This window comes from Ascidia mentula, chromosome 2 (genome assembly GCF_947561715.1).
Source record: "Ascidia mentula chromosome 2, kaAscMent1.1, whole genome shotgun sequence".
NCBI lineage: Eukaryota > Metazoa > Chordata > Ascidiacea > Phlebobranchia > Ascidiidae > Ascidia > Ascidia mentula.
This window is the reverse complement of record NC_138567.1, coordinates 16877881-16900102: the sequence shown is the minus strand read 5'-3', so window position 1 is coordinate 16900102 and position 22222 is coordinate 16877881. Positions and strand designations below refer to the sequence as shown.

At 38.1% G+C, this 22222-nt stretch overlaps 3 protein-coding genes and 1 non-coding gene across 6 annotated transcripts in view; 2 read left to right on the top strand and 2 right to left on the bottom strand.

Moving 5' to 3' along the window:
- The window catches only part of LOC145890425 (uncharacterized), a 40066-nt gene extending 30277 nt beyond the window's left edge, over positions 1-9789 (top strand). For 2 of the 3 annotated variants that reach the window (XM_082981467.1, XM_082981468.1), the window contains exons 4-17: positions 3463-4352; positions 4463-4688; positions 4961-5071; positions 5156-5289; positions 5576-5786; positions 5857-5938; positions 6007-6102; positions 6410-6586; positions 6829-6928; positions 7345-7420; positions 7581-7845; positions 8222-8391; positions 8765-8929; positions 9088-9785. In XM_082981467.1, the coding sequence (XP_082837593.1) occupies positions 3463-4352; positions 4463-4688; positions 4961-5071; positions 5156-5289; positions 5576-5786; positions 5857-5938; positions 6007-6102; positions 6410-6586; positions 6829-6928; positions 7345-7420; positions 7581-7845; positions 8222-8391; positions 8765-8929; positions 9088-9498 (3114 nt within the window). In that variant the 3' untranslated portion in view covers positions 9499-9785. Of the gene's footprint in view, positions 1-3462; positions 4353-4462; positions 4689-4960; positions 5072-5155; positions 5290-5575; positions 5787-5856; positions 5939-6006; positions 6103-6409; positions 6587-6828; positions 6929-7344; positions 7421-7580; positions 7846-8221; positions 8392-8764; positions 8930-9087 lie in introns of all 3 variants that reach the window. The other variant, XM_082981466.1, reaches the window with a different exon arrangement.
- LOC145890420 (protein NLRC5-like) overlaps positions 1-22222 on the bottom strand; it is a 327828-nt gene that overhangs the window by 18299 nt on the left and 287307 nt on the right. The window lies entirely within an intron of this gene.
- On the bottom strand, positions 9705-9787 carry Trnal-uaa (transfer RNA leucine (anticodon UAA)). The gene has a single exon. It is a non-coding gene; the product is annotated as a tRNA-Leu (tRNA).
- LOC145890259 (uncharacterized) lies at positions 16422-19192 on the top strand. The gene is made up of 6 exons (XM_082981278.1): positions 16422-16623; positions 16752-16986; positions 17365-18017; positions 18092-18208; positions 18406-18671; positions 19097-19192. Exons 1-6 carry the CDS (start codon positions 16422-16424, stop codon positions 19190-19192), a joined length of 1569 nt encoding a protein of 522 aa, XP_082837404.1.

Below are 22222 nucleotides of genomic sequence, written 5' to 3'. Positions count from 1 at the left end.
CGAGACAGTACAACATTCCTTAATAATTTCCATCGAACCCCTAAATTTTATCTCAGAAACCGGCAAACTGCTAAAGATCCCTTCTGTTTGCTAAAGCAAAAGTTTGTGAACCACATTTGGAACAAGTACTGATCATACGCCATCTGTCAAAAACCAACGCCTTTCACTTGACCGTCAAATTAATCCACTTAAGGTGTCTGATACAAGAATCAAAATCGGAAATTGGGCTTTTAGGAGTCAATTAAACCCTGCTCGTGTTCAATTATTCACCTTGCTTGCGGTAATTGCTGGCATTTATCCAACATTTTACAAACGACCGCAGCTGTGACAAAGTTTGAGTTGCAAACGTTTCCAAACTATTGATTTTAGTTTCGACGTTTTTCGCAGTTTCGACTAAAAATACGTACTTGTGCAGACAGTGTAACGCATAATTTAGGACCCGTTGAAAATTTTCTAATAATAAATTAGTTTTTGAAATGATGAAATCTTAAGTTATTTTAAAACAATGATCGATAATTTTACAAATCAAAAAATGTCACTCGGATTGCATCGTTTAAACCACTTTACGACAACAACCTTTCAATGTTATATGTTAAAGCAGTTCAACAAAATAGATGATCGCTTAGATACTGAATTATCACAATTCTATCACTGACAACTACTATGGTTCGTAATAACTTTTGCCACGCAAGCAATCCCGGTCACACCGTCTTCATCTAATGTACGTCGTAAATAACAACGCTTACTTTATACCAACCCTTATCAGCAGGGAGACGTGCTTATTGCGTCACAGCTTTGTCCGTGAAAATCTTCAACAATTTTATCTGGAATTTTTCTCAAATCTCGGCGACCGCACGCTGTGATTTCAATGAATTCCAACGACCCCTCGCCCTCTGCACCGCACACTGTCTTTGCGCCTCGCCGACTTCAAGCCGTGCCCCGAACGTCACAATGACGTCATGCATAGTTCACAAACACTCGATGCAGGCCGCTTGTGAATCAAGTTGCACGTGTCCCTGACGCAGGGTTTTTGTGTGCTCACTTTGAGCAAATATCTCCGACTACGAAGCCGACTGGATAGGGTTGACTTCGAGTTGACTGTCGCCGATAAGGCACACAGTATATGATAAGGGTTTATCGTTCTAACGTTCGTAGAAAATAGATTTTCGATGTTGACATGAGATATTGGCTTCGCTGAAGTGAAGTTTCTCCTTTCAAAATTCTATAAATGCGGCCATATACAAGTGCTTTATTATGTCATAATATTTTACAGTAACTGTGCCTACTGACACAAGCATAAATAGTCGGCCGTGTTTCAAAACTTTAAAAAAACACGTGGGTGCGGATTTTCAATAAAGTCATTACTCCTGTTAAGTTCTTCAGGTTTGGTTTCAAGTAGTTTCGTTGAGTTTATTTGGTCGGAGATGAAACGTTTCAGTTCAAGTTTCGAAAAAACGGGGAAAGAAGTTTCGTCCTCTTAGAAATCCACCACTACAGATCCTGTTCTGTCTCCAAAACGTCTATTTGCCAGATTTAATTTCTCAAAAACATCTTTTCGCATTGAGTTATCCTGACCCAAATAACCTCTCCTTTATGACTCACGTCAGTTCCCACGACATTTTTCGACCAAATCCTTTCAACTACCGCCCCTTCACTGCTTGCCATCGGTTCTGCAAATGTGGGTGGCAATTTGAAACTGAAACACGCGTTCAATTCTCCCATTTGCGAGTTTTAGCTAACTGGTGCTTTTGGGCATTCTATTTCGAAACTCGTAACAATTCGCATTTACCGCAAGTAAAAGTGTTCGAGCGTAAGTGCGTTTCTCCAGTTTTTACGTAAAAACGTGTGCAAATTGTTGCGGTAAAACTTGCTGGCCTGTAATGACACGGATCGTATCTATGTGTCGTAACTCTACACCACTGTCTATACACATTTCTGATGACAACAACAAACTTTCTCGAAAGTACAAACAATTAACCTAAATATCGGTTATGGGTGCAACCTTTAATGTAGCCAAGAACTTGTGTTCATGACACTATACGTTGCCATAACGACACGTATCACTGCAAGTCGTTTGTTTTTATTATGGTGGCAACAATTCGTTACAAGAATTTGTTATAAGACGATGCTAACTTCGCCACGACGAAATATCCCACTTTGCTCTGTAAATGTGACCTGTCAATTGTTCCTCCGAGACCACGAATGGGAGGTGGGATTTTATATAGAAGGCCCTATAACGTTCGAATACCACAACGATGAAACATAAACAACAACGCCCGCCTTTAATCTGTCAAACCTCTTCAGCGAGTCAACAAGCATCGAGCGTTCGGAAAGGCAAAGGAAACCGTTAGCACTAAATTTCTGCGTGCAGACGTGGCCACTCCGAGTCTACCCCGCATGACCAGCTGTTGTTTTTGGACGTCTCTAGACTCCGTTTAAGTGGCATAGAAACCCACGACGTAACTGAATAAGACGATGACGTCACGCCTTTGACAGTCAGTCTCAGTAAGAACAGACGTCGCTGGTTGGCAATCGCTTGAATCCCGCCACACAGGGGAGTGGAACAACAGAATAAGCATTGACTTAAGTTTTATCGGCGGCTTCTTTCAACACACCAGATGTTGGGCGTTAAATACTAAGAAACACAACGTATTTTCCACAAATAGTTTTATATTCTCAATGCTTGATGAATTCTGATCTTTTCGCGGCGTTTTAATTATTCCAATATAGATTTACACACAAAAAATTTTTTTTACAATTTTCTGTGCATCTCTTTGTTGTTTGCGTTTAACATGAAGTATGAGTGACCTGTGATGGATGATAAAAATGAGTGATCTTTACCTATCGACAATAACATATTTTACCTTTTTTTTCCAAAGTCGCAAATCACACATATATTTTGGAATTTGCTTCAAGTAAACGACATTTTGTGACTGATATTCAAGGTTTAGTAACATTGGTAGAAGGATTTTTTATGGATGATTTGCGACTTTGGAAAAATCTTTATGTTTTGGTTTGGATAACGATTTTAAACCGCGATAGGTGAAGGTTTGCTGGTGTCATTTTCGCGTTTGATTTGTACATGTTTTATATTGGTATTGATTGATCATGGGATTTGTCCACTAACATTTATATGTCGTCGTGTATGAAGTCTCCTGGGTACTTTTACCTGCCCTCCATGTTTCTGTCGTTATGTTTGCCGATCGAAAACGGTTTGAATTTTTGAAAAAAGTCGCAATTTCGGACGCGCTTTTTTCAACCGTTTTCATAAATCGCGAACCAAACATTCAGTGTCTTTTGTCATTACAGTCTTAAAGTAGACAGTTTGACAGTTTTATTTCAACTTAACAGTGATATCAGTCTTTGAGTGAGAAAGTTTGATCTAAAAGCATAATATCCGCATGTCATTTAACCTATACTATGAATTATTAACTTATTTTTTAAACGTTTTTCTTTTTATAGGATCCTCCTCCTTCGACTTCTTCCTGCTCCGTATTTGCAACAACTCCCGGGAGCTCCTCATCCCGCCCTGATCTATCTGTCGACACCAAGTGTTTTGTGAAGCTGACCAAGTGTGACGAGTTGTTGAGTCCGACTTCTTTTAACAGTCTCATCACGGGAACATCAGAAGATTCCCTGGAACTACAAAAAAGCGGGAAGAGGATTGATAAAATTCATTACCAACTTGTTTCATCCGAAGATGAGGAGGACATTATTGTAAGTGATGAAGCGTCAGCGGTAGAAGTTTCTTCATCTTCAAGCTCCTTGGATGAGGAAGAAGAAGGAAAATCAGCATCGAATGAGCGTAAAATTACGGACGATTTATCGAAATCGACATTACCCACGCGACGATATTATCGTCTTTCTTCATCGGATTCTGTAGCGACCATCACCATATCAGATGATGAGGATCCACCTCCTCCAGTGAAAGAAGTCATTTCCCTCCCGATATTTGTGTCTGATGAATCGGATAGCGAAGGAAACGTTTCCAATTCTTCCCCGATGGAGGATAACGTCACATCGCACGGTCTGTTTGAGAAACTCGCAGTGGGTTATGAAAGTACGGAGATAAGTGGTTCAAATCCCACCCAAAGCAAGTTGCCGTCGAGCAAAGCAGATTTACTAATTCCATCCAAAACTTCACCCGATGACCAGAACGTTTTCGAAAGCAAGTGTGGTAAATTGGATGTCAAAGTCCGCATACAACAAACATCTCCCAGTGACGTTGCAGCTGCAAATGACGTAGATATGCTGTCATTGGACTCGACCACTAGAAGACGAAGTATTTGTAATATCGCAGTTCCACCAGGACTGAATCGACTTGAAATCGAAAGATTTTTTCAAAATCTCAGGTAAAGTTCAGGTTTTGTCGATTTGAGACAGTTTCTATTATTGATTGATAAAACAATAAATGTGAAACACTAACATTTGTCATCAGCTCTTCTATTTTTCCTTTCAATAGTAACTGCAAAAAGACACGTCCATCCGATGACGTCGTCATAGACTGTGACGCATTCGATGACGACGACGCGCCGTCACGGTTCGGTAAGATGGAAATGTCAATGGTGGAGAGATTTGCTGAGGCGGGACACTCACGTTCCGTTCTCTACATCTGCAAAAAACTCCTCTCCTCCCAATCCTATCCTCCTCCAGATCTCCTCTTCCTCATCATGAAGAAATACGTGCTGGCAAGTAACTGTTTTGTAATAAATCCACTTGATTCGATAATTGAGGCTTGTAGCGGTGAGTTCGCACATGCCTTTGCTGGACATAGTTCCAGGAATTTTTCCCTTTGTTTTGATTCTAATCCTTAGCCACAAAACAGTCTCATTTGATCACGCAATGAAGTCAAAATATTATTTCGTTTGCTGCAAAAGCTGATTATAACACTGTAAAACAACATTAGCATTTCCATAAATCACCAACCGACTAACCTGAAATCACATCTTGCTTTTAATAGGAATCACATGACGAGAATGAATCAAACGAAGCACTCGGATTTCTTGACTCCACGCTCCTTCACCACCCTCCATCCTCCACTCATATACGTCAGGATGACGTATATGGAAAGGTATGACGTCAACTTTTGAAAACTTTAGTATTGCAATAAGTGCCACCCACCCAAACTTATTAAATCAATATTTTTTAATTGCAGGCGATGGCGACGACTTTTTCAACAGAGTCAAGTCTTCTGACCTCCACCAAGGTCAACCTTCATGTTTCGTCATTCATGTGGAACCGACCACAAGCCGAATCCCATGAGTGGAGCTTCTTTTCCAAAACCCTAAAGTAAGATTATGTGAATTTGCGTCGTACGATATCGATAGTGTGAAGGCTGACAAAATAACGCGATCCAGTAAATTATGAAACAGCAAACATATTTTTTTGTGGAACCCGGATGTCTAGGGAATTATGAATCCCGGATATGTGTTAAGTGTGTGACTAAGGAATGCTTTTGTATAGGAAAGACCACATTTTTTTATCTCGTTAGATGAAAAACTGTAAACCACTGCCCAAACTATTCAGTATGGATTCTGATTTTGGCATTTTTAAAACGAACGAAACCAATTTTCAGACAAGCGCTGTCCTGTAGCGACATCAAGCGGAGAAAGGCGGCCGTCGTTTTGCTTTCGTTTTTTACAAATGTCCTGGAACAAGATGAGGATCTTCTCCACAAAATGATTTGGTCTCGATCCAAAAGCATCAGACAGACCTCTGCTCTACGATCGCTGCTCAAACGATATCGAGCCGCTACGGAGAGCTTACCTACGTCATCAACAACTGAGGTCGGTTGGGAGATATTTTAACAATTCGAAAAATATTTTTTGTTAACGTTTAATTTTTTTGTTATTACAGGATTTTTGCCCAGCAAAAGATGAGGACATAATTGAGGAAGATATTTTGGAAGAGGAAGCAAATGAAGTTGTTGAATCAACAGGTATTTGCTTCTCATTACATATTTCCGTTGCAATGGCTTCTCGTGAATTATTTTGATACATTTTTTAGAACAACACAAGGTCGTCACCACTGATGAATTATCGACACAAACTTGCATGTGTTTAAGTCGGATTGTGACTTCAGTTTGTGAAAAGTTAATTCAAGGTTTGTTGGCATTCTTCTCATTTGTTTTTGAACAACCAGCGGTTGGTTTTGTCCATTGCTTGTTTGTTTAAGAAAGTGGTTTATGTTTTTTTTAAATTTATCGTAAAAACTGGGCAACGAAGACGTTACTGTATTGATACATTTTGCTTTTGTAATTTGTGTATTCTTTCTTGCCTTTTTGTATGCGACACGTGAAAAAACAGAATTTTTGACACAATTATGTGGTTTCTGCTTCGATTTTAATCAAACGGTTAACAGTGTTTCTGAACGTTACAATTGTAATAACAATCACTATTGTTTTCATCAGATCACTTGTCTTCTATTGACGTCATAGTCCAATGTACGGCCGAAACTTTTCAAGGTGCGAAAAAGTCAACACTCGACTGGGTTTTCAGAGATCTTCCATCTGTTGTAACGTTGGGTGTCTCTCATTTGATGTTGAACAGATCATGCAAACCGGAATGGTTGAAATCTCTCAAAACAGGTTGTTTTATGACAAAAGTTTTTAAAACTTCCACCTGTCATATGTGGATCTCTTGCTTTCGTCTTCATGTCTTGTAAACCTATTTAGTCGGCTGCATGAACAGACATTATATCGTTGCTGACTGGATAAGACAAAATGGTCTTCATTCAACAACTATCATTGCTTTTCATGTGATTTGTTTAAAAGTAGCACTGCTGGTTAATCTGATGTACGAAGTTTAAATGGTTATCGTTAATTTGCAGATGAGTTGACACTGCACCAAATTGTGAATGAGTTGATGTTTTCTGTTCCAAGAACACCTGGAAACATTGCAAAGGAATGGACCCCAACAAAACAAACTCCGTTAGTAATTAAACTATTGTCACTATTTTGTTACATAGAAACCACACACTCGACCAATTTTTTTTTTCCTTAAAACCAGTTGGTGCCCAAAGCATGTACATGTTTTTAATGCTGTAATTAAAACGTTTTGTCCAAGCCACAGTTAGTTGTGTTTCTATAACTAAGCCCCTTATATCGTTGCTCCCATTATTAATTTGAATCAATTATGGTTAGATTTTGCATTGCGCCATAGTGCTGTGTTATTATATAGGATTGTAACTTGGGTGATGAACGCAGTTAGTGTTCGAAACGTTTACTATTACTAATGTATAACAGCATTTTAGCTTTGGATTGTAACTTATTTCGATAATAAACATTCCTACAAACCACAAAACTCAATTATTTTGGATTTTAATGGATTGTTTGTCTCTTTTCAGGCAAACATCAACCGCAATATCCCATTTTTCTGAACAAAACGAGTCGTCAGATAAAGAAAACTTTCAATCTGAGAAGGTGGGTTGTGTGAACTGGTGGCAATAACCGCTTCAATGCGTTTTAGTAAAAACATTCTTTAACTCAAATACATGGCAGATCAAAAGTTATATGTGCTAAAGGTTGGTAAGTCCAGAAAGCGTATATGTTATTTTCTGTTACCTTGCTTTTTTGTGTTTAGCGATCATCCGAATCTGATTCTGCCTCGTCATGCAACGTCACCAGGACGAATATCAACAAACGAAACCCTAAGGGGGAGACCCAACTTCATCGTGCCTGCATTCAAAACCAACCTTCCCGCGTTGCTGAGCTCTTGGCTGTGATTGGTGTAGACCCGAACGCACGTGACCACGCCGGGTGGACACCGCTCAGTGAAGCGTGTAATCTCGGCCACTTAGAATGCGCTAAAGAACTTCTTCGGCTTCCAGTCGCCGACAGATCTAAAGGTTATTCAATTTTAATTTGGTTTATTTTTGTAGATTTACTAAAAACGTATTGGTTTTGTATTAGTAATGTTAAATGTGGGAGAATCAGCTGACTGGAGAAATTGTAATTACTTTTGCCAGTTTGTCCGATTTTTTAGGCTATCATAGATTACGTCACGATGATTGTTTTTTGGTTGTAGCGAACAATGATAATTTGTTTTGATTAACACACTGACGCGTTTCGCCATATAACCATAGCAATTAGCATTTCATGAAAGTAAGCACGTTTAGATGAAAAAACTAAGCGCAAATCTACGAAATAAGGACGGTATGGTATGACTGACTATATGTCATGGTATCTAATATAATCTGCTAACAATCAATTTTTCTTATTTAGCGAACATTGTTGACATTGACCGGTTACCAGCGCGAGAGATTGATTTGCTTGCCTGTCCAGAGGAGGGGATTACCCCGTTGCATGACGCACTCACCAATGCTCATATAGAGGTCGCTCGTCTGCTCATTGAAAAAGGGGGAGTCGAATTACTGTATATTGCCGATAAACAGGTAAAAAATGTTTGTAAGCTTATCGGGTCATTGAAATTCAGTATTTACTATTTTGTATAAAATTAATAAAATTAGTATAAAAAAGTGTAGCATGCTCCTTTTCATAATAACTTTTAACACACCTTTCAATAATATGCATGAGGGATTTGAAGCTGATTCTCAACACGAATTCCGTGCAGCGTAACTACAGATTATTTTAGCTCACTACTGCCGTATAGCGGATTGCGAGATTTTGGTAAATTAACCACATGCTGCGATTTCCTGATCTAAGCTATTATTTTGTAAACAACATCCCAGTATATCTTAACATATTCATACTTTTAAAGTATATATTCATTGTGTATTCCTTTTCCTGAAGTTGTGTTGATTTCAGGGCAAAACTCCGCTTGATGTTTGCATGAACGACAACGTACGCTGTCTGGTGCTTGAAATAGCTTGTCATATTGCCGCCAACAGCTTCGACTCCCAATCATCTCCTCACTCGGTTGAGGAGGAAAGAAAAGATTTCCATCTTCCGGCAGATGAGGATTACATGAAGGTATGGAAACAATTATTATTGTCTGTAGGGAATAATAACAGAGTGTAGTCCTCAACGTTTACGAAACTGACTGTAAAACTCCCATGTTATCATTAGTGTGTATACTTATTATATAACCTTGTTTTTTTCATTTGTTAACATGCAATTATGACGTATAGGTTTTGCCGCCTTCGTCGCTATTAACAACGGAAGCTTGGCGGGAAACGTGTACCACGTGGATGGCTTTGATACGTCACCTGCTGATATCCTACGCGGACAGCACAAAACTGCATGACGTCATTAATTACCTGGCGCGGGCGAAGAAAGAAGATGACAGTTTCGGCCGCCAAACATCTATCCCGTTTGTGACGTCATTACTACAAGGCAGTGACGTCAGGAAATGCAGAGATCGAGCGGAATCGGATATCGGATACGTTTTAAAGTGGCCGGAAGTGGAAGCAACGTTTTTGCAACATGTCAGGAAAATTATGGGCGACAATAATTTGACTCTGAACCAAGAATACACCCTCTTTTCACACACACAACTAATGCGTGTTGGTGATATCATTGACAACAATACCGTAAGTTGATCGTCGGAACATGTTTCTGGTTTTGTTTCTTGTTCAATGTTGCTGAATAAACAGATTATAAGTTTCAATGTTTTGTGAGAATTCAAATAAAGTTTTCATGCAACTTCGAATTTTTATATTCACGGGTGCACTTTATTACTTGTGGAAAATATACTACACCACCAGGATAATTTTCTTTACCTTGATATGTCAGCAAACGTGATAAATACTGGGTGTGGGGTTCGAACCCACGCGGACAACTGTCCATTGGAACTTAAGTCCAACGCCTTAACCACTCGGCCAACCCAGTGCTGGAATTATTCTGACCAAACTACTAATGATTTTACCTTACTCGAAAATATACCATCGAATTTTCTGACATTCACAAAATGAACAGATAACCCGAAAAACACGAGAAATTAGATAAAATACTTTGGAAGTACATGGGTATTGTTGACGCACATATAATTGTATTTGAGTGTTTCATTCATGTATGTTGTAGCTACTAAAGAACTGTAACTTACAGTAGTTAAAGGTGTTTGCTTATATGGCAAAACACCCAACACAGATTTCAGTTTATAGATGGATATATCTTTTGGGCGGATGTTTTGATATAACAGTTTGTTGCAAGTGGAATGACTCGTTCTTCCTATTTAGAACTAAATTAGTCTTGTCAAAGCATCCAGGATAGCCTACCATTCAGGTACAAGGTATAACAATTAAACGCCAGAAAGTATCACGACATCTTGTCATTCTTCTATATTGTGGTTGGAGTCAAACCGTGAAATTTCATGGTTAACCTTTATTTCATTTTTCTAGTTTGATCAAGAAAGTTGTTTTTTGTCATCGTTTACATGAAAGCAGCAAAGGTACAAATTTGCAACGTAATAAACTAAATGCGTGTGTTATTTATAATTTTGCGAACTGGCTGTGTAAAAATTACAGCACGGAGAATTAACGGCATCTTGTTTATCAATATGGCAGAGTGGAAATTACGCCGACCATCGATAGAACACGATTTGGGTCATAACGGAAGTAATTACATTTCCTCCGGAGTAACTTCCCGCATTTTTTCTATAATTGGCATCCGCTTTATATTTTGTGCATCGATTGAAAACAGCTGCTTTTGTTGATGTTATTGACGAAAAGCTGCTGCTGAGAAATTCAAGCTCTAAAGGTAATATTTAATTTGCCTGGCTACATTTTCCTTGTACCTGTTTACACATTTTTTTCAGAAAAATTTAATGTTATCATGTGCAGATGAACAAAATCTTACTTCTCACCGTCCTTCTGGTCCTGTTGACATTCGAGTGTTGTAAAGGTGGTCGCAAGGCGTACATTCTATATAAGTGGTACAGACGTTACAGGAGAAACAGAACTGCACAAAGGGTTGTTAAACGTTGGTCGAGAAAAATCCGCTTCGGCGATATCAGTGAGTTGCGGTTGTTTCGTAGATGAGTGCATCAACTTTAAATTTCATTATTCGCCCAGGAAACCTTCAAATTACCATAAAACAAATGTTGTCTAAAACACGTGATTATTCTTGACAAGTTTCACAGCGCTCTGTTGTTGTCCAAAAAGTTTTTTAATTAAACTGAAACCAACAAACGCAAAGTACAAAAATACAACATTCAAACAAGTAACTATCTATGTTTTGTACAGGAAACATGCCCATGGATGAAGAAATACCCGATATCATTATGGAAGAGTGAAAACGTTGTGACATCACAACATGTGTGTGGTGATGGCATTGCAATAAAACACAAGTTCTATTCCGTTTTATATTTATTTTGTATAAGAAACGCAAATACTAAATCGCATTTAATTGGAATTATATCTAAATAAAGCATGTATAGGAGTTTTTAACAAACACTAATTTTATTAGGAGAGAATATTTTGCCATTTAAAATATTCCAAACTAAACTGTCATTATGTTACACAATCTGGAAGGAAATGATATAACACAACAAACGTGATACGCGTTTGTCTGCGAAAATTTTTATCCGCAGGGTATAACGGTCTCGGCAATGCACGGCAAAATCCATCTAGTATTTACAGCAAAACATGTCCATTTTGACTATTTGTTAATGTGTAACATTGTTTGCAACACGCAAAAGTGTTACAACGCACCAAATACAGAAAACACAGTGTGAGAATCAACATCGAACCGTTACCTGCAACATTTATACGTCAAATGTAAGTTTGTTACACCGCGGGCAACCACACCTTAAAATAGGCCGGAGCGGGCTGTTCGTAAACTCCGCCAAAAGGTGAACAGCAAGAAGCGGAACGGTTCCCGCATTATTCTCTACCGGAGTGCGCGAGTACTATTTGTGTACATCGTAACTGACTCTCACCCAAGTAAGACAAAACGATCAATTTCTGTAGCACGTTTGCACAAAACTGTTTTCGCTTGGTTGTCCAAGATTCTTAGTATATGTATATGTAAAAGTAATTAATTGGATGAAGCTGTGTAATAAAGGTGTTTCAAACACTACTGTGCTCATAACTGACTGCAACGGCTGTGTAAAAAATAACCAGCAAAGACAAAAGCTCAGCAAAAAAATAACCAGCACATGAGGCAATGACGTAATCATTTACAATTTGTCAGACCGCACTGCACAGACATGTGTAAAAATGTGCAGCGACTTGGAACTGTCATCGACATTAGGTGATGTCTGTAATGTTGGATGTAAAGGATTTCTGGAATCAAGTTTGGTTTTATTATTGAAACTATGTAGAAAATCAGGTGAAGTGAAGTCAACTTCATGATCTGAATAGTTTCAGACTTCACTTCCAGTTGTTTGTTTACTGGGTGATGCTCCTTTATACCCACCGAGAAGTTGCATATAGTCTCTTAATAGAATGTGACGCCACAGGGGCAAGATAGTTTGATGACCAGGCAGTAACGTTAGAGCTGTTGCTTTGAGGCAAGCGTGTTAGCTGGATAAACCATGCGCTGCTTGGTGGAGTTCATACGATCGTATAAAATTAAAGATTGCACTTCAAGTCTGTTTGTGATAAGACCAACAAATGGTAGTCGACTGATTCTAATTTGATTTGTGAAAAAGCATGAAATAAATGTTCAGATGTAAATGTCTTCCGGAAATGGCCAGATTATTAAATGAGGTGGACAAGTATTTGTTGTTATTTGCCCGTTGATATCTGACTATTCAAAAAAAATATATTGATGTATTTTATAAGCGTCATGTTGCTTTAATTTGAAACTTCACATTTGCAAAATTACGACATAAATATCCTCGTGTCAAACGCAGTTTATTACGAGGTTATTTGTATTGTAATTTTGCAAATGTGGAGTTTCTCCCTGTGTCACGCACAACAAGTGGCGTTGAAAAACGGTCGATTTTGGAACGAAAATATTAAATGTTGTTACGTTGCCAGACTGCAGAGTATAAAAAACTTTTCTTGTAATTGCATTTTTTACACAAACAAGTTATTGCTAAAACCGCTTTGCAGCATATTCGGTCTAGTGATGAACAAAATAATGCAACATCAAGCGGGATTTTTAGCTACGATTTGTCATAAGTTCTTTCCTTTAATATTCTATTTTGAAACTTGCCTGCAAACCACAAATGTATTTAGGTATCAAAATGACGCACGATTCCTCCCTTGGCGAAATCGCATGTCAAATGTTAATATCTAACCAAGTTTTAACCAAATATTTGGTGGAAGTTGTAGGTAGTTTCACACATCACAGGAAATTAATAAACGAAATTCCGCCAGTCTAAATTTTCACAAAATTTTGCGCAAATTCACAAATTAACCGATTATGGACCGAGCGGAAACTCGAATAACGCAACTCCTTGTAAATTTTCCTGTCAAACAAGTTGACATGAACCAGTCCCGTCTGATTACCCGTAATTAGCAAATTCTCCGTGTTAATTCTTCCGTTAAATCATGTCACAACCGTGACTGACAAGTTCGGTTTGTGCTGCTTCAAGTCATGAGGTCATGCGATGCCTCGAGCAGTTTGATCGCCAATCTTTATCACGTGTAAAAATCTGTGTTAACAAGAGGAGAAAAGAGGAAATGTGGAAAACCAAAGCAAATATGCGGATGTGTGTTGCGAGCGTAAAGAAAACACACGCCAACCTGCGATCGTGCCAAAAATATAATGATATGTCATGAAAATCGTTTCAGTATATTAAGATATTAAAATTAATAGATTCGACTCTACATTTAGACATAATCAGAATTAAAACAAAATAATAATAAAAGCTTTGTGAATCTAGCAATGTCTCACAAGTTCGTGTATGCAAAATCGCCCAAATCTTATTACATTTTGGCAATCGCCGGTAGTGTATGTAACTGCAATTGTCCTGAAAGACATCAGGAATCAGCTTTGCGTAACAGGAAACTTTAGAAGGGTGGCATACGATCAGCGTCAGTATGATCTTTTATTTAAAAAAACTAAAATAATAATTTCGTCTTGCAAAAATGGCATCGCCAGCTTATATTCGAGAGGAATAACAATAGAAACAAAATCAACGCTCAACGTTGCGCCTCGAACATAATTGCCGAACTACCAGACCGAATATAGGCTATAAAAACGATAAAACAGTTTTTATCAGAGACCATTATATTCTACGTGGAGGCAAAACACATATCAAAGAACGTCACCAGTGTTCTATAAGTAGTAAACAGCCAGTTGTAAAACACGTATAATGATCATAATTACCGGCACCGCCCTTTCGCGAATATAAAGCTTTGCGAACATAAAAAAACAGCAATGGTGGCCATGCCAGGTTCATAAAAAAGATCACAGGGTATTTGACAAGCGAGATGTCCGATAATCTGATTAGCTGGGATCGCGTTAAGGAGGAGAGAAGAGAGAAAGACATATTTTGCACTTCGGCGATGTTGTGTTATCGGTTTAAATATTTTGCAATTTATTTGGCAGGAACTTGGCAGTGTTTAAAATGCTCGTTTAACTGTAATTACGAACTTTATCAAAGTTTCGGAAAGTCAGGTTAGCGATTTTAAACACAGCTGAAATGGTTTAATTTAGAAAATTAAATTGTCTTTATAATGCTTGGTTTTGTAAATTAATTAGTTTTATTTACTGTGTAAGCTGTATACATGGCCACTGCTTCCGCCTACAAGGTCTCATCAGTGTAGCTGGTGTGACCATCAGACGACTCTGCCGACCAAACGTCCAAGCCGTTTTATTTACTCTTTGAATATTATGGCTTTTTCGATCTTCAGTATAAGATATGGGTAATTTATTTACTTCGACGATGTTACAATTACGTTTTTAATGAATTTCCGTTTTTCAAATAACTTCAATACGCCAGTCTCTGGTCTATAATTACTGTAGTTTCTGGTTATCAGTTAAAATTTTTTTGAATGTCAGCAGCCCTTCAAAGCGTTTGATCTGCATTTCCTTGGCCGTGGATATTACGTCAATGCGAAGCCACCTTAAACCACATCCACTGATATTTTTGTCAGCGACGCGTGATAAGCGCAGAAGAATACAACACATATCCACCTTAATTAATTTATAATTATCGGTATCTTTGCCAAATTGCGTCACATCTAACAAGCGTAAGCCACCACGTGTAATTAGGCGCACCGTTCTATAGGCCAAACGGTGTCCAGCACGTGTTAACACGTAAACTTCGGCGTCAATTAAAACACGAAAACCAACCACACCTTTTCGTATCATTTATGACCGCATTGTCGTGTAAATACGAATCGGAGATCGGATTTTCATGGGCGTGTTCGGATATTTGCTCAGTAAATTACCGGCTTCAGGTGATTTATGGAACGGAGCGCGTGGCCTTTGTTTGATGACGCTTGCTATAAAATGGCGCCTCGCGGCTTCTTGCGCCTGTTGGAAGTGTGGCGCATGTCAGCAAAATTTTTGGGAACTGCTTTTAATGCTCGATATTTTCACTTACGTTTTGGAGCAGCAAAAATTGTTGTAGGATAAACCACAGAGCCAGAGATCAGTTTAGTATTTTGGGTATTGAAATTTTACCTAATTATTACTTCAGAAGGGAAATATTTTACTGATTTTAATTTTTTAAAGCGTTTTCTTGGTGGCAAAGTGAAAACTAGGATAGGATCTTCTGGTTACGATTTGTTAATGTCTGAATGCAATGAATAAGCCACATTCATTTAGCCAAATACCCCGTAAATATTAAAATCAATCGAAAAGCAAAAGCATGGCATTTGTAAAACTTACATCATGGAAAACCGTGAGTTTGATTACATTCTAAAATCAGCATGATAGAAGTTTGCAGTGACAACTTCATCAAAACTTGTAAAAAAGAAAACCTTGCACAACGAAAATCGAGCTCATTTTGATAAGATAATTTCCAAATGTGGACAAACGCAACCGCAAGTAAAGTGCAATTCCGCGAATTGCAGAGGCAGAAGGATTGTCATTGCGCGGCGAAGAAGATATCGGTAAAAATAAGTTGAAAATAGGTAAAACGTCTTTGTAACCTAAAGCACCAAAACACTCCACATCTAATGTTACGCACTTTACCCAAGAAGCATAGGACGATGACGTGACATTTGACTATGACGCAGGAACAATGGCGGCCATTCCGTTGAGTGATTATGATTTTACAGCGTTGTAGAGCACAACGCAACTAGGCGAGTAAGGCAGTTGTTATGAATAAACATATGACTGAATCGTTGTTTGGTAAACGAACGCACGGTAGAAGCAGATAATTATGCTTTATATAAATAGTAAATAAAGCAATTCGTTAAAAAAATCCCGAACGTTAAAAAATTTACCTGAATGTCGTCCAAATTACGTGAATTTCCGTATAAACCTAATCCTAAAATAACCGAGTTTCGTACAGTGTAATTTAATAAACCTTTTTTCTAATGTCGCCCAAGTTGCTGTTTATGTTTGTTTGTTTGTTTGTGAAATTTGCAAATCTCTTTTTTTTGTTTAGGAGTAAACAACGATGATTTCCTTAAGTTGTTTAATAACGTTATGCATCTTGTGCTGCTGTGCTACGTCAGTACGTAGCTACTCACAAGGCCCACCACTAGGGGCGTGTAGCAGCATGCGGCCGATCGGACATTTAAGAGCAGGCGCATTTCCTGAAGAACTTAATTTTGCAATATCAGCTCAAGAAACTTACAGTCCAAGCGAAACACTAAAAAGTGGGTTTTATATCTAAATCTTGTAATTCACATAATTGTCGGTCTTTGCAACTTTAGAAAGTTCTCTATGGTTAGTTTGTTTAGGAAATACCACACGTAAAGAAACCAAATACCTTTTATTTGTGCAGTTACCGTATCCGGGCCCGACAAGTTCAAAGGAATTTTTATACAAGTTCGCGATCCTTCTGACAGCACAGCGGTGGGAACCTTCATACAACCAAGCTCCAGCGACTTCAAACTAATCGACTGCTTCGGAAAAATGCACAGCGCTATCTCCCATGCAAATGGCGATACTAAAGATAGAGGTCTTACCGTTGACTGGACTGCTCCGGCTAGTTGCGTAGACGAAGACTTGATAATTCGGTAAGTTATCAGTAATGGTGTCATATTGATAGCAAGCACGAATTTGGCTCAATTCCGTGATACACATGCGATCTATGGATGTTGCAATTCGTTGCAAGACAAAATCAATAATATAATAATAATACACTTAATAACCAGTATCTGTAAATAAAATAAATCCACCTTCACTTTTACCAAAAACGCTGTAATTAACAAGTATATCGATATTACACAATTGTCATGCACTTGAGATAGGCGAAAACCATCACTCTGTTGTCTGGTGATTCCAGTTACAATAAACTCGTCTCCGAATGAACATAATTGTAGTGAAGATATAAAAGGTGAATCTAGACACATTTTTTTAATTTACTTGATTATCTACATAATTGTATCTTACAGAGCGACGGTGGTTGTGAGTTTTGCAACATTGCAAATTGACATTGTTAAAAATATTGGATGCAAGATGGAAACAATGGGCAGCAATACGGTGCCTATCTCAACCACAATGCAACCTACAACCACCACAATGCAACCTACAACAGCTACAACCACCATGGAACCTACAACAACAACTACCATGGAACCTACAACCACCACGATGGAACCTGCAACCACCACGATGGAACCTACAACCACCACGAAGGAACCTACAACCATCACGATGGAACCCACAACAACCACAATGCAACCTACAACAGCTACAACCACCATGGAACCTACAACAACAACTACCATGGAACCTACAACCACCACGATGGAACCTGCAACCACCACGATGGAACCTACAACCACCACGAAGGAACCTACAACAACCACGATGGAACCTACAACAACCACGATGGAACCTACAACAACTACCACCATGGAACCTACAACCACCACGATGGAACCTACAACAACTACAACCATGGAACCTACAACCATCACGATGGAACCCACAACAACTACCATGGAACCTACAACAACAACAACGATTTCAACGCCTGTTCAACAGAGTATCAACATTGACATTGGCAACTGCAAGCATGCATTCAAGACGATCATTCCTTTTAGTAAGTCACTCATTATGCTTGTATGGAAAATAAACTTATTGTAATAAAATAAATTGTAATAATAAAATGTACAGAGTACAACACGAGTTTTGAAACCGGATCCGATTTGAACGGGTGGAGAAATGATGGCTGGACTCGACATACAGGACCTACAACATCTATAATGACCGGACCGGATTTCGCAGCACAAGGTAAACAAGAAGAAACACAAACGAACTGACCTAATTGACTAAATTCAGAATTGACCCAATACAAAACAACTATTGGATGAAATGTCCTCAATGCGATATATATTAAACAATAATTTCTCGATAAGACGTTGAAGATATGCTGAAGCAAAGCCTATTTGTTCTTTTGAAAAGTAATTTAACGCAGAAAATATTCGTAGGAATGTACTACATGTACATGGAGGCGAGCAACCCAACTCAACCGGGAGATCGGATGATGTTGGAAACTGATCGTGATCTTTCTGGATGTTTCTGTTTCCACATCTCCCACCATCACAATGTAAAATACTTCGGTCCAGCTTCTACACTTAGGTGGAGACACGAATTAACGATAATAGCGGGAAATGACGTCATTCTTAGTGAATACCGACCTTCAAACACGTGGAAAGATTACTATGTGCAAGTGGATAGCGATCAAATGCTGAAGGTATGTTTGGTTTGCTTCTATCATTTGTATCATACATTTATAAATCATTGTTAAATTAAATTGCAGGTGGTTTAACTGGGTTTGATATTTTGTTATCGCACTTTCTCCCAATTTTAACTGTGTTATAATGTCTAAAAAATGTTTGTCAGAGGAATATTCTGAAAAAAATTATTTGTGTTCTGATATCTGCTTTGTTTGAAATATATCCACAGTTATTCCTTTTGCCATCTCTGATTCCACTGCTAATTATCGAACTTAGTTTATTAGCTCGTTGTCAATAGGAAATGTCCAAAGCCTTTCAGTATAAAAATTGAGTAATAATGATTTTGAAAAAATGCCGCAACATTCGAAACTAAAAATAATTTCAATCCATACCTAGTTGGGATTTTTTATTGTAATAAAATGCGAATATTTATATTTTGCAGTTGCAAATCATTGCTACAAGAGGCAATACATGGTTGGGAGATTTGGCGATTGACAACCTGTTTCTTTTCCCTGGAAGTTGCCCTGACGCTGCATGACAATAAAGTTTGATCACCACTTGTGCCAAACAATCAGGGTTTCACTGTTATACGTGAACTGTATGGAATCACCTTTTACTGATAATATTGTAACAGCGAGATATTTCTAAAAGGGTGCAGGTGTTCACGATTTTATTTGCTTGCCTACTTTGTGTATATTTGTGTAAAATACAACAGATGTTTTTGTGACAAGGGTATGGTATTGTTGAAAAGATTTGGTCGTCTTTTTGACATTTTATAAGTATTAAAGCTATCATTTTGTGAAACTTGTTCATGTAGCAAACAATTTCGCATAAGGACAATCACAGTGAAGCCATCAATCATAAGCATACGCGTCACACACTTTGGTCGATAAATGTTTTAAAAAAACGATATTTTTTCATGTTTTTAAAATATGAATTCATATCTCTGCACTCCTTCCCCTCAGAGCGCATATCAGGTTTGATCTGTACCGGTCATACTTGTTTTCGCAACGCACATTTGAAACCAACCTCAGTTCGGGGCAATCCTAGTGGTGTTGCCAGGGCTACCAAAATTTGTTGTGTTTCCAAAGATGTCCCTCGCCCGATTGCGCTTTGATGCAAAAAATTACAATTTGTTCACTTCTAAATTAGTGTGGCATGGAATGCAGCAACAAATTGTGCCAAATATTAAAAATGCCGCATCAGGTGTATTCACAGCTTGTACACTTCCCGACTCCACTGGTTCATCTTGCTCATGTTAGTGTGGGCATCGTCGGTCCGCTCCCACCTTCACGTGGTAATATTTATTTACTTACAATGGTCGACCAATTTACGAGATTGCATGAATTTGTTTCTTCTATCACCAGCTCCTACCAAAGCCCGGGCATTACCACTGGGTTTAGGACTTTGGTGAGCTATAAACTATAAGGATAATTTGATTTGTGGATATAGCTCAACGGGTTCAAGCTTTATCTGCAGTTCAATGGGATTGTAGAACGTTTTTTTTGCTATTTAAAACGCGCACTCATGACTCGGTTCACCGGTGACGATTGGGTGGACGCTCTCCCAGAAAAACGATAAAAATGGTAAAGTCTGCCAACCTTAATCCTGACTCCAACGATGCAAAATGCTACTTGTTAGTGGCGCAATGTTATCAGCCTCGTATGCTGATTTATTTGCTGAGCGTACGCGCACTGGCCGCATTGTGGCGCTTTCTACGTGTTCAAAAAAAGATCTAATTGTCTTCAGTGGTTAATAGTTTTATGATTGTGTTGTTTTGATAGATGATTTTCTGTAGTGTCGAGTTAAAGTACATGCTTTGGACTTGCATCGATATCACGCGTTTCACTTCTGCAGCAAATTGCTGTTGAAAAAATAAACTGGGTTTGTTCCAAGCACTCCACAATTGGTAATTCATAGTTGTTGATTCAGAAACATGTACAAAATTTTATTTGCGAACATAAATTTACATGAGGTTTTTGGCTTTTTATTCATCGAGATTGTTATGAGTTGATACAGTACCTCGCCATCTTGTGGGGAACTAAGTAAATGTGCCTTCTTTTGGTTGGTTGACGTCATTCCATTTTTCTTGCTCTTTCGTAGATTGTAAATAGGCTAAACAACAAAAACCCTGCAAATCATTTTTTCAATTTTGCACTTCAAGATTAAATGTAGGGCATGCAGCACATTCCTATAAAGTACTTTGATGACGACCAAAAAAAAGCAGTGTTGATACTGGGTTTTGTATCCACAGATGCCATTGAGTTGGGATTTTAAAAAGATGTGAAATTACTTCAAGCAACCCCAACAGCTTGTACAACCACTGCTTCGGGCCTCTCATTACTGCATTATCGTTACACCACCCCGATGTGGCTGTTCACTTACTTTCAAGTGGAGGTAAAAAAAACTGTGGTAATTTTGTCTTGATTACAACGACCAGTAATGTAAAAGGTATATTCACTTAAATGGAGGAATCAATTTTGCATTGATAACTTTAATAAGAATCTTAGCACTGTAAACTAAAAATTTTTTCGTGTTTATTCGTCTGTCTTACATTTTCGAATGTCCAACAAGTTTCAGTATGTTCTTATGTAGACGTGTGTGTTTATCATAAACACTTTTCACTTTGATACTAATGCTACCTATAAATTTACTGTGAAAGAAACACAAAGCAATAATTTTCTGCTCATCAGCATCAAAAAACGAGAAGGTTTATCGTCTTCTACGTCCTTGAATCGGTGATGGTATTTTGACGAGCAAAGGAAAGAAATGGCAACGGAAAAGACATTTGCTGACACCCGCCTTCCACTGTAGCATTCTTAAATGATAAATACGCTACTTGAAATGGTAGTTTTTTTATCTATCTTAAAACGTAGCAACATAGAGAAAAATGGTTATGTTAATAACTGACAACTCCAACCACCCAAAAAACTGTCTTTCAAACGACATTCAATTCAATAAGGACTGAAATGTCAACCAAATAAATAAGTTTTGTCAGAAGAGCTTTGAATTTTTTCGTAAGAGACATAAACTCCAATTCGTATTATTCGTAATTTCGTACTAAATAAAATTTTGACAAAGCTACACAAAATTTGTGTCAAAATATCGTGTATTCGAAACACATGAACGAATCATGCAAGATATTGCTCGACAAATGGGAAGCCAATTGTCAACTTATTAGGTATGCCAGAATGTTGCTGCAAAACTATAAACAATTGCGAAATGAGAGTGCAATTCCACCAGATAGGTTACAATGGGATAACCAAATTGGAACTAATTCATATTTGCTTCGAAAAGCAGTTAACGGTTTACATTCTAGAGCATCCTTTCATTAAGTCAACAAAGGAGTTGGCCAAAATATTCGACAAAATATTTCGCTTTCGGCAAAAAAATATTCTCTAGGTCATTGCAGAACGCCAATCAGCATTACAAAGTACTCAATCCAGTAATGGCACAAGTATGCCGTGTGATGAAGCTTCGCCACACAAAGGAAAAATAACATCTGGAATTTTTAAATATTTTATTGCACACATGGGTAGAATACAAACAAAAATGTGATTTTTCCTAT